Below are 19,771 nucleotides of genomic sequence, written 5' to 3'. Positions count from 1 at the left end.
TCTGCACCCCATATCTAGCGTGGTGCGTCTTTTTCGACTCGAGGAATCCAGGATAGAATGATCATTAGCCGGCGCAATCATCAGCTTGTGTAGAGTTGTCATGAGCGGTACAACCTTTGCCTCTTGTTGAATCATCAGTGGACTGCACAATCTTCGGCCCGTGTATCTGTAAAGAGTGTGTGTATGTATTGCCGCGACTAAGTAAAAGTTTATAGATCGTTCATGCACATTTTGCAAGTCTGATTAAATAATCCTTGGTTTCGTTCAAAGAAAACATTCTCTGAATAGAAAGAAGCTTTCTATTTTTTTTGCGTGCATGTTGGCAATTAAAGTCTGGGGAGCTGACTGCATAGCGGGCGACGTCGTACAAATGCTGTCCAAAAAAATAAATACCCAAAAATTAGTTTTAGATGCAACCTTCAGCAGCACACAGCAGAACCAGCAGAGAAATTTCAGCGGCTAAAACACACCATTAATCTCTTGATGTTATCACAAACTGAATGAAGGAAAAAACTTAAAGCTACACTTACATTGCACTATATATGCTATGTGTGCATGCGATTGCATCATCCTTTCTTCTCCTCTTCTCCGCTCGTTTTATAGCTCGGGTCGCGATCGTCGCGAACAAGCAGTATTGGCCATTTGTATTCAAAGATCCAGCCAAAATTGTTGCTCCCGTGGTCGAGTGGTTAGCGTCACGCCTAACATGTCGCTGCTGAATAATTCAATTTTAGTACTTGTTCAAATAGCTAATAATAGCGAATGTTACATGAATTCAATATATAAATTGATGCGTGCACTAAATAATGATATCAAATGTGAAAAACTCTCAAATCAATCGATGTTTATTTTGTTCAGAACAGAAAAAGAGGTTTATTTTATTTGCCCAATACTTTTGATGAAGCACCCATTGTCATGAAAGGAAAGCATTTTTTCCATGTCAACATACCAACACACCACGCGTTGAGTGGTGGTGGTGTGGTGTCCGATTCGCTTCTTCTACTCTACGCACTGCCGGTGCTTGGGGTGAAAATGCAAGAGAAACTGTACACCATGTTCGAACATCATGTGAAACATTGGGATTAAACATCGTATGTCCAAACATACCACGAATACAAACATGTCACATTTTCTAACATAGGTACGAAAATATCATGTTTGTACTCAAACAAAAAACTGTGAACAGCATCGTGGACATGTTTATTCCGGACGCAGTGTTTTTTGTGAAACATTGAAGACTGGTTCTTAGAATGGCGTCCAAGTGAGGATGAAAATTTCGCTCGCACATCGCAAGCTGGATCATGCGGATAGAATCAAATTGGTTGTCAAAAAGAATCCAATAGAAATGTCGAAGAATATCCAAGAATCAGGAGGGGAAAAAAGGTGTTATTTTTCTTATGATATTCCACTAAATAGAGAAAGTATGTAAAGTAAAGGTGAAAATAATCGAATTAATTAAAATGAATGAACTACATTATTTCATAAATTAATGCTAGCGATTAAAATCGTAAGAGGTTAACAGACATTTTGCCTTAAATAAACCTAATTATGATTCAGTTTTACTTCTCGCCAAATGGTAGGTATTTATTATTCTGAACGATAGAATTATATTATTTGAACTTTTATCTTTCATTAAAACAATTAAAAAATACGAATTACACAAATTACAACATTTATTTCAACTCTGTTTCGGCCAAACGTTAAATAAACAAAGCTCGAACGAACGAACGAACGTGATGAATTATAGAGGTATGAAACTTTTCAGTTCTTACAAAGCCGGAGTCAAGTTTGCTTCTTTTATAGGAGAACCATCTGACAGCATGCGGAAAAAATACAGCATGGGGAATTTTATTTTTCAAGCAAAATGCACTGAAAAATAAATTTTATTGACTCCGCACGACCCATATCGCAGGTATTCAAGATTCTTGCACGCGAAGTTGTAAAAATTCTAAATTGTGACCAAATCAACTGTGACTAACGTAATGAAAGTGATAGGGGAATGTGTATCGACTACCAGGAATCCTAGGTCGAAGGAAATCGGTAGCTACAAATACACATTATGTTTCATTAAAAACTAGAGGTGGTTCTATCTGTGATATAACCGCGAGATAGATGTAGGGCCACTGTTGACTTAGTAATCATTTGTTTGAAGTTGCATCTGAATCAAAGTTACGTTTGGGGAAGTTCGGTTGACTTTTTAAAAAAGCTGAACTACCCTGAACGGAGTCACAATGTAAACTGACTTTATTATTTCATTGATTTACACGATTGCCTAAATATGCTTACACTATGGTTTTTATAATGTTTGCTTTTATGCCGAGTGTTGCGAAAAATGTGCCTGTGACTCGGTGCACTGGGTCGCAATGCTCCCTGCAGCTGGTGTACCGTGCCTGGGTGGTAACTGCTCCTCCCCTAGTGTTGAAACTCCTGGTTCAACGGTCAGGTTCTTAGCGATGGTGGTTGGTAAAAATGTACTGGTGCTGGGTCAGCGAAATGATCATCTATGGTTGACTTTTCTGGGTTGATTGTTGCTTTAGCTGATTGGGTTCTAAACTTGAAAAGAATGTAGATGATAAAGATTATGATCATAGAAGTTGTAAATGAAAATCCTCCGATTATTGTCCAATGGTGTGTAACTGTTGTGAGTTTCAGGTTTTCCAGATGTTCCAGGTTTTTGTGGTGAAGTCTTTTCAATGAATGAATGTCGGTTTGCTGTTCTATTTTCCGCTTAACAACATTTAGTCCTGTTGAAAGCGAGAAGATTGGATGCTCAACGGTTTCTATGATTTGATTTGTGAATGTCATGTTTCGTATCGAAACTGAGCAGTTTTGGTATGTGATCAGGAATGATCCGATTAATCGTCGATTGGAAACTCCGCATGTGTTGTGAAATGAATCGTTCACTTGATTTAATAGTAGTATTGTGGGACTCATTTCCGTTACTATTGGGTAATGCGCGACGTTCTCATACGTGCACTTGCTGTCGTGGCCAATTATTATATTGGATATGCATTCGTCTAAGGAAACATCTTTCAAACTGTTGTGGTTGCAAAGACTCCAGTTGCCTAATCTTGAACAATGGTCTGTTTTCAGGAAAAGTTTGTCATTACCGTAGAGATACTCATCTCCTTCCAGTTTTATACGTAATGAATCTGTTATTATAGGAGCAATTTTCAGGTGCTGATATGTTGAGTTGCTAAGATTTGGAATGTTGATGATGTAGAGTATAGTTTGTCCGTTGGTGCCTATGGTGACGCTTGCGAACCCAAGTGCCTCGTCTATTAATTCGGTTGGTATACCTTGATCGCTAAGAATTTGAATCATGAAATCTGTCTCTTTTGATGTAAGCATTCTATTATTAACAATTCCCAACTTTGATAGCGTAATGGAATTTTGAATTTTTAATACTTCCTGGTTGATAATATCTAGATTGAGAATAATATTTATTAAATCATTTCCTGCCTTAACTGCTCTGTGTGTTTTATTTTCTTCCTTAATTAGATCATTAATGGTTTCTGTCATGTTATTCAGCCCATCATAAAGATCGTCATTGATAGTAATTTGTTGGTTACTATTTTCGGTAATTTTGTGAATTCCAGAGTCGATAAGTCGTAAATCGTCTGCGTCTGGTGAGCCTGACATCCACTTCCATGCTCTTCCGAGTGCGTCCCATCGTTTTTGTCGTCGGTGTGCCGGTTGTATTTGGTTGAGGTTTGTTTCTAGTTCATCTATTTTCCATTTTAGTAAAGCTGTCATTTCGGGGTCGTCATTTTCTCTAGTCAGAATCTTGGTTTTGATGTCGTGTACGGCTAATGCTATATTTGTTGTGTTTATTTTGTTTATAACTTTAGACTGCCCTGTTACAATTTTGCTCTGGGATAGGTGTATGATTGCTACATGTTCTTGGTTAAGGCTTTGTATTTGCAGTGTTCCTAAGACTGCTGGGATCCTGGAAATAAGTTGATATTTTTTACATTAGATTTGTGTAGTTTTGCATTTTCTTCGTTCCTGAACGTTACTTTATTGCTATTTTGAACAAAAGTTTTCTTGAATATTTTCTTGATGATTTGAATGATTTTGTCTTTTACATATACCATTTGCCCAGTTTCTAGTGCAGGTGCAGTTTTACTATTTTTATTTGCTCTTTCAAGTTGTTTGTGTTGAGCTTCTTTTAGTCTAACTATTATTTCGTCGTAAGTCTTCTGTCGTATTTGTTCTAGTTCGTCAGGATTAATTTGTCTGTCGGGGTTCCTTTGATTTCCGAATAAAATTTCCTTAGGGGTTTTGAGTGTGGATGAGTGGATTGTGTTATTGTATTTTTCCACTGCTATGTGGATAATGTTATGGGATGGCAAGTGAGGAGTGATTTGCTTTTGAATTCTGTATAGTTCTAGGATAGTGGAATGAAATCTCTCCACAGGGCCATTTACTTCTGATTTGCTATTTGGGGTTAAATAAACCTTGATATTCAAATCGAGTAATTTCCCTTTGATATCGGGTGATTGAAATGCGCGCTCGTTATCCATTACAAGGGAGCTTGGTACGATAAAGGAGGTAACTGTTTCCCATATTGCTTTCTCAATATGAACAGCATGTCGGGATCTAATAGGAATCATGCGACCATACTTACTAAATTTATCAATGCTAGATAAAAAGTAGTTGGACTCTATTTGAAATATATCTATATGAAGGATTTGGTAGGGATGATTAGGGATTGGTGTTTCTTGTATAGGGATAATGAGCGGGTGTCGATCATATTTCGAAGTGTTACATTCATCGCAAACGCGTATAAATTTCTTCAAATGTTGTATAATATTTGGGAAGTAAAATTCACGTAAAATCTGAAATTTATTCTCTTGGATTCCGCGGTGGGCTCTATTGTGAGTTTCTTGAATTATTCTTGTTTGCTCATCTGCGTCTGTAACATCTCGTAATATAATTTGGGTGAAACGAATCTCGAGCAATCCGGGCCTGCTGAAATATTTTTTAAACACTTCCTGGATTTGTCCCAGAATTTCTTCAGAAGTATACAATCCGTTGGTTTTAGTTGGATCACAAAATTCTTTTAGAATAGTGGTCAAAATTTCTTCGTTCAATTTCGTTCTTCTGATCAGAATTCTACGATAGCCAGGAAATGGATTTGTTACTATTGTTTCTGAGTTAGTTGTTGAAATTTCAATTATTAATTGGGAACGGAAGCTGTTCAAAGGGGCTTCTGTTGAAATGATGTAGTTGGAATCATCGTCTTCTGCAGAGTGTTGAGTGGGCGTTAATGAATTTATCTGAACGCGACTCAAGGCGTCTGCAACTACATTAGATTTTCCCGGTGATTTCATAATCATGTTCTTCAATGAAATTTTTCCAGTTCATGAGTTTTCTATTCGAAGTTTTAGGAGAAAGATTGTATGTTAGAGGTTGGTGATCTGTATAGATCTTAACCTTCTGACCGTAGAGATATCCTCTAAATACTTTCAAAGCCCAAACAATCGCAAGCAGTTCCTTTTCTATGGCACTGTACGATTCTTCAGTTTTGTTTAAAGTTCTAGAGGCAAAATGTATCGGTCTATCCTTTCCAGGGTTTCCTTGACTTAAAACAGCACCAATCGCGAAATTAGACGCGTCGGTCGTTAAGCAAAAAGGTTCGGAGAAATCTGGATAAGTTAGGATGTCATTTCCGGTCAGTATCCGTTTCATACTTTCGAAACATCTTCTTTCATCAGTGTTGAAATTTATACTTTTAGCACTTCTTTGATCTCCTTCTCCTCTCAAGAGTTTAGTTAAGGGTTTGGCTATTTTAGCGAAATCCTTAATAAATCTCCGATAATATCCCATCATGCCCAGAAATCCTCTAAGTTGTTTCAGGTTTCTGGGTTCCGGATATTTTTTTATTGCTTCGATTTTCTTCTCGTTGGGTTTTATTCCTCCGTTGGTTATTATATAACCTAAAAATTCCACTGATTCGTGTAGGAATTCTGACTTGTCTAACTGAACTTTAAGATGGGCGTCGTGTAACGTTTTCAAAATGATTTCTAGATTTTCGAGGTGTTCTTTGAGTGTCTTTCCCATGACTATTACATCGTCTATATAAACAAAGCACCGTTTCCCGATGTGGTGTCGTAATACGTCGTCTATAGATCTTTGGAAGATGGCCGGTGCATTTTTTAGGCCAAATGGCATACGAACAAATTCGTATTTGCCATAATTGACGGAAAATGCCGTCTTTTCAATATCTTCTCCTTTCATCTTGATCTGATGGAAACCGGATGCAAGATCGAGAGTAGTAAAATATTTATTTCCTCCTAATTGGTCTATAGTGTTCGATATTTCTGGCATAGGGTATTTGTCCGAGATAGTCTTATCGTTCAATTTTCGATAATCTATGACAAGCCGGAATTTTCTTTCCCCTGAGGCGTCCAGTTTTTTAGGGACAATCCAAACAGGTGAATTCCACGCGGATCTAGATGGTCTTATTATACCATCGTTCAGAAGTTTGCTTATTTGTTTTTCGACCTCTGATTTGTATGCTATTGGATACGGGTATGCTTTCTGATAAATGGGTATGTCGTCAACAGTTCGAATTTCGCATTCGACGTTGGTGGTACAAGTTAATTTGTTATCGGGATTATGAAACACTTCTTTGATGTTATTTATGATGGGTATCAAGGAATTTCGCTCATTTTCGTTTAGATGGGAAATTCTAATTTTTCCTAAAATGTTTGTTGTTTCTGTTTTATTTATCGCTTGTCTTCGTGTAGGTGTAGGGCTGTAAAATTATAGAGGGATGGTTCTCAGATCTCCTGAATCGCATTTAACTTTAAGGGTTTTTTTTCGCACTAATAAGGTTAAATCTATTGCCGAAAAGAATTTCGGTTCCGATTATTCCGTCAAAAAAAGGATGAAAATCGAATACCAAAAAGTTGAAACTTCGATGCAAAAGTGGGTGGAAAATTTTTAATTTGACGCATTCTTTTATTTTCTGAGTACCAATGTTCTCCCTTTAATGTTTTGTTCACGCATGGTATTTATTGGCATTCCGGATGAATTAGCCCATTTCTTTGAGATAACATTTACGTTGGCACCGCAATCGATGAGCATTTTAATGACTCCTTTCGATGTAGGTATTTCAACGTAAGGGAGGGTTTTAACGTCAGGTTCTCCTAAAACCATTTCGTGACCCAATCGGTGTCCTCTAAAAAATTAGTTTCTTCAGCTTGGTCGGGCATTTGATTGGTGTTAGCTTCGTTAGAATTTTCGGCGTTTAGATTTAAATTTTCTAACGATTCCACATAATTTTCGTTATTGAAATCATCCTTACTCAATTCCAATTGTTCGGTGTACCATTTTTCATATTCTTCCGGATCGGGGCATTCTTCTAAGATGTTTGCCATTCGTTTAGCGTTAGGTTCGTGAACACGCATTGAATCGCTTGCTTGCCTACGTTGTGCAGAAGGTCGATTACCGTAGTTAATTTGATTAGTACGAATAGAGTTCGTATCCATCGGTTCCGGTCGTGGTTGAGGTTGCATAAATGTCCTTTTGGGTGCAAATACGTTAGGTTGTGATTGGAAATTGGTATTTTGGAACTTTTGACTTTGGAATGGTGTATTTCGAGGTGGTAATATTGGCAATTTTCCTGGGTGGAAATTTGAAAATTTGGGTTGCGAATAACGCGGGGGCACTGGTGGCGTAATATTTCTCGTTGGTAGATTGCTACGAGGAGCGGGTAATGGCAGTGGTGTCTGTGTATTAAATGGAGCGTTTCTTGCACTTAGGTTCAGGTATTCTACACAATAATGGTAGGCCTGTGCTAAATTACTTGGTTTGTAGTTTTTGCAAAAAAGTGAGAGCGGTTCTCCCAGACCTCTCACAAAGGTATCTAAGGAAAGCATATTATATAATTTTATTAGGGCGGTTTCGTGTCCCCGCCATTGTTCGTCTAAGTTTATTGCGGAACTTATGAGAGATATCATCTCGGTGATCCGGCTATAGTAGGTTTCGATTGATTCGTTCTTTGCCTTTGTCATATTTTTCAGCTGGCTGTCCAGTGTCATCAAATCCCTTTTGTCCGCGTAATACAGACGCAAAGTGTTTTTTATTGCCTCCCACTCAACGGGAGTATTGTTTGTGATGAGTACATCACTTGCTTCATCTTTAATTTTACGTCGGATAGTTTTTATTATCAGATGATAGTGAAATGTATCTCTACCATCTTCGAATAATTCCAATATATCTTCTACATCGAGAATCCATTGCGCGAGGTTGCGCGGATTCCCTGTGTAAATGGGCAAGTCTGCCACGATAGCTGGAATTTTGCCACGCTCGTGGAACGACATTCTGGTGTCGATCGTAAAACGTGGTGTGGCGTTTTCCAAAACAGGTGGCACAGAAACGATCGGGTTCGACGGGTTCAAGGCCATGTCGGGATCGATCGTAAGTGTTTCTAATGCCTCGATTATTGAATCAATTTTTGCTAATTCTAAACACTTTCACCTTTCACACAACACTTCACTTTAGATTAATTATTGTTTGGGGGAATTATGTTAGTTTCCGCGTTATTTTGTGATATAACAGCGCTCCGGTTACGGTGGGTCCGGCCTCGGCGCTCTGAATTAGTATAAGTTTATTGGGTTCCGTACTATCCGCTTTGCGGTACGGTTTTAGCTTAGTCTATTTCTTTCGAGTTTATGCTCACAAGATTATTAGGAGGTACATTCGAGTACCGCGGGACAACGCCTTAGTCCTTGGAAGTCCTATTAATGCCGGTTGACTCGGGTCCTTCTTTTTCCTGGTGCGCTCGTTCGCTGTGCTCCTACATGCAAATCCCTCGGTTGACGACGGACGGAGCTTGGGTCCGGAGTAGGAGTAACTTTAGAAAGTTAACTCGGAGCGGCTTCACTACTAGGAGTACAATACTGTTACCAGGTGGAGGGTCCCGACTTCGGGCGCCAGTTACGTTTGGGGAAGTTCGGTTGACTTTTTAAAAAAGCTGAACTACCCTGAACGGAGTCACAATGTAAACTGACTTTATTATTTCATTGATTTACACGATTGCCTAAATATGCTTACACTATGGTTTTTATAATGTTTGCTTTTATGCCGAGTGTTGCGAAAAATGTGCCTGTGACTCGGTGCACTGGGTCGCAATGCTCCCTGCTGCTGGTGTACCGTGCCTGGGTGGTAACTTCAATTCTCAATGAATGAATAAATTAATATAATTAATATATAGCTAAGGATGCTTAAGACCGTATAATTGTCAGTTCAGTCAACGAACGATCTAATTTCCTTCATTAAAAACTTCCAAAAATCTCCTCCAAAACTGCCCACCGGAATATGGCCTTCCAAACAACCGGTGAATCGAGCGCTCGCGCAGGGACACAGGATAGAGCCAGAAGTCTATTGCCCGAGATACAGTATAGCTACTCGAAACGAACGTAAACTTTTCTTCCTTGGGACACCCTTTTTGTGAGGAGGATGCGCTTCCACCTATTTCTATTATGAAAGGCAGTTCGTTTAAAGGAATAAAAGTCGAATACTTTAGTTAGATTCTTAAACTATATATTTTGCCATAAAATCACTGTACATTCGCATCGGATACCATGATTTGGAATGCGATCTTATTTGTTATTGTATTATTGTTAAAACAAACTTACTAAAATCAATAAATTATTTTTTAATAAATAGCAACTACTATTAAATGCTTGGGACAATAAATTAAAGGATTCCTATCAACTATTCTATTCTAGGTTTACTTTCCGACCTAACGAGAAATGCAGTCTAGATGGGTCACTAGTTTATAATTCTACCGTACGATTTTTTTGTTTACCTAAATGCATTTCCTCACGGAAGCCCAACTTTGAGCCTTGAAAATTCGACCCATTTTCGTAGCGTACGATTGGGCCCTTACGTACTACATATTTGTTTTGTCTAGCTTCTTAAATATACAGTATCTGTAGCGCTTGTCTCAACGACGGATTTGGATTGCAATCCAAAGTTCGTTGTTTGTCCGTAAAATATCTTCTAAATTATGTTACGTGTCTGGCTGATGCAGCACTAATCGAATGGGAATAGAATCCCTAAACATTCAAACTCATTGTACGATCGCCCTTCCAGAGTATCCTTTCGCGTTTAAGTCATCCAACGTGGATTTTTTCCCATTGCCCTGCACTCTCAAAGCTAGGCCGCATGTCTGTCAAAGGAACTCGCATCAGATTGACAAGATCGCAAGTAAAATGTTTTGATACTCACAATGAAGGTTGATAGTGCTAACAATCCGGCTAGCAGGCCGGAAATTAGGACGAAGTTTTTGCACTGATCAGTAGATTCCTGGTATCGCAGATCATCATACTCTCCTGGCATGATTACGGTATATTCGATGTTTTCGTTGAATTTGGTGTATTCCGTTGCATTCTGTGTTCCAGGAGCCCTCCGGTTCCTTTCGTGACTGATCATTGAAAGTAAGTTACTAAAAGTGTTATCGCCAACAGACCGTCGACGCCTTCCGAGTCCTAAAAACAACAAAAAGAATTCAGTAATCAGATGGATAATTTGGATAATTTCCCACCTTTCCGTTTCGTGGGTTCATACAAATCCAGACAGAAATCAGGCTGACAATCCATAGCATCCATGCAGGCCTTAATTTGCGAGTGAATCCACAGGGTGCTCCTTTCCTTCATCGAACTCAACAGGAAAGCTTCGAAATCCAAAAAGACCTCGTTCGGTTTGTCGCGATAACGGGCTGGTTGATGCGGAATGATCGAAGCGAAGTCTCGATTGCGGCAACCATCACGAACCAGTGAGACCGAACCGGCCGCATGTGGATCGTCCGGATCGGGCGAAACGGTAACCTCCAGCAGTTTGACGTACTTCCAAACACTCTGAGCGCTGATCCTCGCCCGCAGCTGAAGTTTCGTACCAATTGGAACCGCTTGGTCAACCGGAACTTCATTGTTGGTCACAGCAGGTAGTGAGTTCGAGGAATGGTTCTTCAATCCTGCAATGCGGGCGATAGGCGGCGCTTCCTTGTAGAGAGCAACTTCGTACTCTAGCCGGCCGGGCGTTTCCTCGACCACACCTGAAACACGTGCTCCGTGTGGGCTGTTTAAATAAGCAGAAACGGTTAGTGTATTTTATTTCGTACATTAAAGTAGCAAACCTACAAGCTACCAGCGAATCCAGCGGCCTTATTTTGGATAACCGTAGGCTCTGGCGGTTTGCACATGATGATCAGCTCCTGATCGGATTGCATCACAACGGATGGAAACTGTGGGAACCAAATTCTCACGTGGACGAAACCCTGTGAAGCAATGTGCATGGAATGAGCTTGTATCGCGGAAAGAGAATGGTGGAACTCCGTTGCTTTTGATTCCGTTAATAGCACCCGGTATAGTTTCCCCAAAGCAAATTCCATACTTACATTCCTTTTCAACACTCCACAGCGTGAGAAGTCGGTGATCTTGAGGTCGTAGCTCAGCTCACTGGGATCTTTCCGATCCTGTTTAATGGCGCATGCGACATCGGCCTCCGGGTTGACGGCGCGATCGTCCGCAAATAGGGGTGCTCCCTTGAAGCCGATCGGTTTCTTCAGTTTGGCCGTTATGATGTCACCCAGGTTCGAGCCCTGCGATGCGAACGAGCACTGAATGTCAGTCACTGGAACACGGCGCATGAAAGGGAACAAACAAACCTAATTAAATGGGTACCTAATATGTGTGGAAGTGCCAAAAATGTAATATCTGGTTAGCGCTCCCTACTTATTCCGCCGGACTGGGGCAAGACCGGCTGTAAAGTGTACGACCACCGGGCAGTAAACTTTACGCTGCATTATGAAACCCGGGGTTTGACTTACCGTCATAATCTTGCGCTCTGGCTAGCGGAAGAAGCTGTGGAGAAAGGCAAACAAAGAGATTAGTTTGACTACGTAATGACTTATGGTTGCAATTAAGAAAGCGAAAATGGCTCTATTTCGACATGGGAAGGCTATCTGGCGATTGTTTGCGCTATGCGCTCTCTAGGATGGGTGATCTTCTATGCGCCGAGGTTTGAACATTGTTGATATAAGCTATTAAGTGTTCAACTCCAGTTTTGAATGTTGGTGAGAGCACGTGGATCGATATTTCTCCTAGAAAGCCGATCATAAATCTATACGGTTTGCGATCGAAATTAACAAAGTTCGTATAAATTTTGATCATGGCGTATACCACGAGGCAAAACATCACAACGAGGTGGAAATACGGAAAGATTATGATGTAAGTTTCGTGAGCGGAAATAAATGCTAATAGACAGAATTTTGATTATTGAAACATACACGTTTATACTAAAGAGCCTTATAACTTATGCAATTTATTGACACGATGAATCTTAAGGAAATGGTAGGTTCGGTTTTGGAACGTTCTTTACACTTCGAGGTTATTAACCCATCACTGAATTAAAACTCAGAGTGGTTTCTCAAATATAGTTGTCGATCAACATTCATCGATCTTTATTACTATTGTCTCATTCAACTTTGCAGTTTGGGCTGTGGCGCCCTACCTATTTGGAATCGGTACACTTTCAATCGAATATATCTCAGAATCGGTCTGATCTAGGATAAAAAGTTATTAGAAGGAATTGTTTTGTGTTTGTTTGTAATTCACAGATACAATATGAGTTTAGCGATCCTCCTTTTAATCCTCTCAAATGAAAATTCAAGCTTTGGGCTTGATAAGTGGCATCATCTTCTGCACAAGTTGCTGCTCAACCTCATTGGCTGCTTTTTCCCGTAACTGTCTATTGAAGTAGCATTGTTAACCATATTCCTCCTCTTCTTCAGTTAGCTTAGTAAAAAAATGCAATATTTTTTGATTAGGCGGAATTCTAGGGATTCTTACTGTAGTAGGTACAGTAGTAGCAACTCGCCAAATCCAGCTAAAACTTGACGGGATTCCGCTGGGACCTGATAAATACCAATACACTTTTTTCAGGCATTTATTTGTGTATAGTTGTCCGTTAATTTTGCTGATTGTGATGACAGTTGGAGTCTTCCGGCCACATCTGTAGATCCCCTTCCAGATCATCAGCTTATCGACTCCCTTGTCCGTAGAAAAACAAATTTATGGGAATAAATCCGCGACCCCTGGCTTCTTAAAGCTTCTGTCCCGGAGGCAGTTTGGAGTCCAATTCAACATATGTTTCTACGTCCATAAGAATGCTTCCGATAAATTTGATCAGTACCTCATCACATAGCTAGTGATATCCGCCAATCGTTCGATTAATCGATTAATCGAATGGTAGACAATCAAATCGATTATTAATCGAACGATTACTGTGCAAACCATAATCGAAGCGAACGAATAATTTAGGTCAATTAATCGATCCAAATTCAAAGGTGAAAAGCACGATACGGCCACTTCAGAGGTGTTTCGATTATATTGAATTTACCTAAGGCTAAGTCCCAAAAGGTCGTTTTTCGGCCAAAAATGTTTTTCGAGATCACATCAGATCTCGACGTTTCATGCATTTTTAAATCATCTGGCATCGAAGAAAAATTTGATTTTCCAAATTTCCTTTACTCCCCCCTTGGAAGATTTTCGAGGATGAAAAAACAAGACTTTGAGCGCTTTTAGGCACCCCTAAATCATGTCGGATTGAGCTGAAAATTTGCACAGGTCATTTAATTGGGCCAATAAACAAATTGTACATGGTCGGTTTTTCATGTTATTCTTTCAGGTGATGGAGTGGTATGTGTCGTAGGATCAAACGAATTCGACCTGCAAGAACCCTTACAAGATACTTTGAACAATTTTTCAACTTGGACCATTGGGCTAGGGATCGAATTATCCACGGAGAAAACAGAGATGGTGGTTTTTTTTCTAGGATGCATAGACCAGCAAAACCAAAGCTTCAACTTTTGGGTAAACCGATATTTCATGCTATGTCATTCAAATATCTTGGGGTCTGGTTCGACTCAAAATGTACTTGGAGGCCCATATTAGGAATCTGAGTAAAAAATGCCAACAAAGAATAAACTTTCTCCGTACAATTACCGGCACCTGGTGGGGAGCCCACCCCGAAGATCTTAAATTGTATCGAACAACTATTCTCTCAGTGATGAAGTATGGCAGTTTCTGTTTTCAATCAGCTGCCAAAACACACGTCATGAAATTCGAGCGAATTCAGTATCTTTGTCTCCGTATTGCGTTGGGATGTATGCCCTCAACGCATACCATGAGTCTCGAGGTTTGGGCAGGCATACTCTCACTAAAAGATCGCTTCAATTTATTATCTCTTCGGTTCCTCATCCGGTGTAAGGTTATGAACCCATTGGTGATCGGAAATTTTGAACAATTGAACGAGCTAAATTTTTATCCTGGATTCATGAATTCATCTCCATGCAGGTTGATCCTTCTTCGTATATTTTCAATTGTGTTTGTTTTTCTGACATCAATTCCTCTGTGCATTTTGATCTGTCCAAGAAGCAGTACATCCATTGGATATCAGATTATCTTCGATCGGGGATCGTTCCTACGATCTTCAATGCAATGTATGGGCGTATCAATTGTGATCATATTATATGTACTTAACTGATGGGTCCTCTATGAATGAGTCCACAGGATTTGGAGTGTTCAATGGAATTTTCAGCACCTCCCACAGTCTTCAGTATCCTTGCTTAGCGTATATTGCTGAATTGGCAGCGATTCACAGGGCGCTGGACAGCGTCACCTTACGACCTGTTGAACACTATTACATTGTAACGGAAAGCTCTGTCGAAGCTATCCGTTCAGTGAGGCCGGAAAAGCACTCGCCGTACTACCTTGAGATAATACAAAAAAAATTGAATGCTTTAACCAGACGCTGTTATGTCATTACCTTTGTCTGGGTCCCTTCACATTGATCAATTCCGGGTAATGAGAGGTCTGACTCATTAGCAAAGGTAGGTGCAATTGAAGGCGTTTTTATCAGCGTCAGATCGCCTTCAATGAATTTTATTCTTTAATCCGTAAAAATACCATCGCTAACTGGGAATGTAAGCGGAACGAAGATGAATTGGACCGGTGGCTTCACTCAATTATCCCTAAGTTTAGCCTCAAACCATGGTTCAAAAGTGTGGACTTGAGTCTGGATTTTATTCGCACCTTCTGCCGACTCATGTCCAATCGCTGTTCGTTAGACGCGCTACTCTTTCGTTTTAATCTTGCCGATAGCAATATCTGTGCTTGTAGCCAAGTTTACCACGACATCGAACACGTTGTTTGGTCGTGCGAGGGATATGTTGTTGCCAGATCGAATTTAGAAAACTTTCTTCGGGCTAGAGGAAGGCAGCCGGCGAGAGATGAGTTGGCTAGGTTAGACCTTTATAACATGTCCCAAATATATGTCTTCCTAAAAGTTATCGATCTGACTAACGATAGAACAAGGTGAAATGTAAATACATATTAGATATAAGATAAGTTTAAAAAATGAGTGTGATGAATGTGAGTGTGAACATTGTCAAAATATCCTCATATCCCTTTCTTTTCCTGAAGAAAATATGTCACCCTTCTAAACTCGAGTAGACCGCGAGTAATCGGTTTTCTACATCATTAACAATAGAATTGAGGAAAAATGTTTATATATACTAGAAACAATACAGTGAGGAGTGAGGGCTCCTTTAAGCTTATGTGACTGAGCCTGTAAAAGTAAACGATTTAAAATTAAAAAAAAAATCTAATCATTCATCTGTAAGGCCCCGCACACACCATTGGTCAGATAATGTGAAAGACGCAAGCAAAAAAAAAAAACAGCAAGAGCCTGCCACTTATGGACAAATTTCGGAATGGATTATAGAATTCCTATGGAACTAGCTTTCTCGCGGATCATCCACTCGCGGATAATCGGGGTTCCACTGAAAACTATTCGCTTGGCGCCGGCAGCGCTAATTCAGATTACTTGGCTTGTCGCCGGCCGTTCTTGACATTATCGGGATATTATAAATTGTTAAGTTTTACTAATCTCATCGTTAGTTCTCATAAGTTCTCAACCCCGTTCTCCTACTTTCATGAATTTTTGAAGATATACATACGTAAATATTGCAAACCTGTCTTTATTACCCCACTATATGTCCATGCGGGTAGTCATCGGAAAAATGTTCTACTTCGTTTGTATGTTTTTTTACTGAAATTTAAACATCATTCCAGTAAAAAAATATCAAAATATCCCCAAATCATGATCGATCGATTATAAATTGTTAAGTTTTACTAATCTCATCGTTAGTTCTCATAAGTTCTCAACCCCGTTCCCCTACTTTCATGAATTTTTGAAGATATACATACGTAAATATTGCAAACCTGTCTTTATTACCCCACTATATGTCCATGCGGGTAATCATCGGAAAAATGTTCTACTTCGTTTGTATGTTTTTTTTACTGAAATTAAAACATCATTCCAGTAAAAAAATATTAAAATATCTCCAAATCATGATCGATCGATTCATACCTTCAGCACTATTCTTGCAGAAAATTTTAAGATCAATTCGCTTTTTTCGTTTCACGAAAATTACTCTTCGTGTTTCTTTCGTTTTTGTGGTTTTCTGGTAGCAGCTGCCGATTGTTAATCCAGGATTCATACTTTATTGAAATTTGGAGAATCAATTCGGCTAGAAACATAGTCTGATTTAGCTACATTTATTAAATTAGTAACTCTGTTACGTATTTGCTTATAATGGACATGATTATCGGAGGTACGGTTCGATACCCAAATACGATAGGCAATATTCCTTTCAATGATAGCTTCAGCTATTTCGTTGGTAAACCATGGATTAACTCTAGGTTGACAATAGCGCACAGGAATAAAGGTGTCATATAATTCAACTAATATATCATTAAATAAATCAATTGCAATATCTGGATCATCTATGCTCTCAAATAAAGACCAATTAACTAAACCAACTGCATTCAAAAGTTCACTCATATTTACATTTTTATTATCACGGTAAGCATAAACATCCGAAATTGGAACGCGGGACATTTTAAGCGACGCAAAGATAATGTCATGATTAGAAAACACTGGAGCAGATACCTGATGACAGGTGCCCACAAAATTTGAATCTGATGAGAACATCAAATCGATTTGAGAACATCCGTTAGAATGGTAATGCGTGGGCTCGGTGTTGATGCAGTTTAACCCATAATTATCAGTAACGCTCAGTAGTTTTGAAGTTTTTATACAATTCTTCTTAAGATCAGTATTGAAATCACCTATTATGATGGTGTTGAGGTAATTTAAAGAAAACTCAGTTAATTTTTCGAATAGTATTTCAGAACAATCAGAATTAGGAGGATTGTAAACAGTAGCCACCAAAAATTTATCATTCATGTAGCCCACTTCAAGAAACAAATATTCCGTACGATTGGAATAATGAATGTCTGCGAAGAATTCAGATGAACATAACACTCTACATGAAATATCATTTCTACAGTATATACTTATGCCACCTCCATGGCTGTAAGATCGATCGTTTCTTATCAGATTTTAAGCAATTAATTTGTCTGCTATATCATTGGTAAGCCACGTTTCTGTAACACAAATAATATCAATTTTACTATTCAGAAAACACATTTTAAATTCGTCAAATTTGGTTAATTGGCGCGCACACATACTCTGTATATTCACGTGACAAATGTTCAGCTTGTTAGAGTCCAACGCACAATTCATTACAACTCGAGGAATACATGAACTCACTCTATCCGTAAAGGCATCATTTTGATCAGCTGGCATTATGGTTGGGCTTGACACAAGGGTAAATTAAGAAACACATTGCAAGGCGCAACGCAAAGAAATCAGCAATTCTAAAACTAGTATCAGCGTTACAGTTTTGATCAATTTTATACATTATTATTCTTATTACTTAACACACTTATATTCAGCTCGTGTGATTCATATGAAGCTCAGATAGGAAGAGTATAACACCGATATAATCAGTACCAACAGTCCTCACAGCAACCCTCAGCAGTGTCTTCCAACAGCAATCAGCAGCAACATCAGCAACAACAACTCCAGCAACTCTTTTATGGCAGGAAAAAAAAGAATAAAACGTAGGATAGGGTTTTTTTTGGTAATTCGTGTATTGAACGAACTGGTACCGCTTCAACGTCTACGGCGGTTTTCACGTAGACACATCCGTCTCTGGTAAATACTCCGAATATTTTTTCACTTCGCTTCAGCTTCACAGCATAGTTTTTTATTCTTCGTCCTTCCTTCGTCAGGTTCTCGTTGATGAGAATCCGTTGATTCATGTTGAAGCCAAGATGAGTTAGCGAAAGATTCCGTAATGAGAGGTTCGCGACGAGTTGGACACATTTGAATGCGAATTGTATCATGATCGGCGGAGCGGCATTGGCTTGAACGGGAAAACGTGCGAGTCGTTTAGCATGAACTAGCGGAATATTCCTCTCAGTATAACCAAGTGCAACAGGAATTCCATTCGTGATGTTGGTCAAGTTTTCTGAGCTGGTGTACGGTTATCCAGATACAATTAAGTCGTTTGCATTTTCACTGATGGCTAATCGCTCAGCGTTGTAGGATACATCAGCACGAACTGTTTCAATGGAATCGGCCTGCTGGTCGATTTTTCCTTCACTTTCCTCCTTGATCTGCTGTACATCACTTCGTAGTGTGGAAATCTCCATTTGCAGATCCTTCATACACGAATCGATTTTGTTGTTGGTCACTTTAAATAGGTCCTACATACGTGTCAGCATGTGCTCCCGTGACCGAGTGGTTAGTGTCACACCTAACATGCCGGGGGTTCGGGTTCGATTCCCGTTCTTGACAAGGGAATTTTTCGTCAAAGAAATTTCCTACGTCTTGCACTGTGGTCACGCGTATTCTAGAGCTTGCCACTCAGAATACATTCAAGGCGTGTTATCCGGCATAGAAATCTAACTAAGTACTAGTAAAAATGACGCAAGTAATACTACGTTGAGACGGCGAAGTTCCTCTAGGAACGTTAGTGCCATTTAAGAAGAAGAAGAAGATACGTGTCAGCACATCGATGATGAAATGATGAAACTTGAAGCTGATCGTCTGATCGGCTCAGGTCATCACGAGATCGTTTGGAACTGGCATTACCATCACTGCCTTTTGCAGTTGGAGCAATAGTAGTTTTGCCTTTCACCATGGTCGAACGTCAGTTGCTGTTGGTAAACAGTGAGCGTGACGAGTGTCTCCGTGAGTCCTTGGTAGCGGAATGATGATAGGATGAGCACTCAATAAGTATGGCGGGGAAGATTACTGTATCCAACAATGTAAAGCTGCTGGTATACAAGAATTCAGCTGGGGTTTGGCTTTACTCCATGTGTTAGCGATCACAACAGGGAGTAAAGCCAATCGGGATTTTTGAAATCACTAAAAGGCACTAAATCGAGGCGGCTAGCATGTGAAAAACTTCGTTGAATCACATAACAAAACCTCACTCACTGTTTACGTTCATCCCTTCAGAAACGTCGTATCTCTGCTTCCCCACTGTAGGCAGCCACAGGCGATTCTATATTTTTCCACCACCACCACCAGTATCTACCTTTGGTAATCTTTGAAATGAACAATTCAATAAAAACATTACACGTGATTCAATCATACACCAACATTCTCCACATAACCGACATGGAACGTTCTACACCCAGGTTTTTTACGCGGTTTTTTGTTGCCCGTTTTTTTATGAGGTTTTTTCACGCGGAATTTCCACGGTTTTTCCACACGCACACGGTTTTTTACGCGGATTTTCCAATTAACGCGGTTTTTTACGCGGATTTTCCAATTA

The 19,771-nt window shown here is 39.5% G+C and overlaps 1 protein-coding gene across 2 annotated transcripts in view; it reads right to left on the bottom strand.

The window, feature by feature from the left end:
- Positions 1-9,578: 9,578 nt before the first annotated feature.
- Positions 9,579-19,771, bottom strand: part of LOC129777694 (uncharacterized) — a 64,455-nt gene continuing 54,262 nt past the window's right edge. For both annotated transcript variants that reach the window (XM_055784126.1, XM_055784128.1), the window contains exons 3-8: positions 11,846-11,879; positions 11,414-11,649; positions 11,157-11,293; positions 10,562-11,094; positions 10,246-10,505; positions 9,579-10,186 (exon numbers count right to left, since the gene is read on the bottom strand). In XM_055784126.1, coding sequence (XP_055640101.1) covers positions 10,088-10,186; positions 10,246-10,505; positions 10,562-11,094; positions 11,157-11,293; positions 11,414-11,649; positions 11,846-11,879 — 1,299 coding nt within the window. In that variant the 3' untranslated portion in view covers positions 9,579-10,087. The remainder of the gene's footprint in view (positions 10,187-10,245; positions 10,506-10,561; positions 11,095-11,156; positions 11,294-11,413; positions 11,650-11,845; positions 11,880-19,771) is intronic.

Source organism: Toxorhynchites rutilus, chromosome 3 (assembly GCF_029784135.1).
Source record: "Toxorhynchites rutilus septentrionalis strain SRP chromosome 3, ASM2978413v1, whole genome shotgun sequence".
In the NCBI taxonomy this organism is placed as follows: Eukaryota; Metazoa; Arthropoda; class Insecta; order Diptera; family Culicidae; genus Toxorhynchites; species Toxorhynchites rutilus.
The sequence above is the reverse complement of the archived record's forward strand: the minus strand, read 5'-3'. Positions and strand labels throughout refer to the sequence as shown.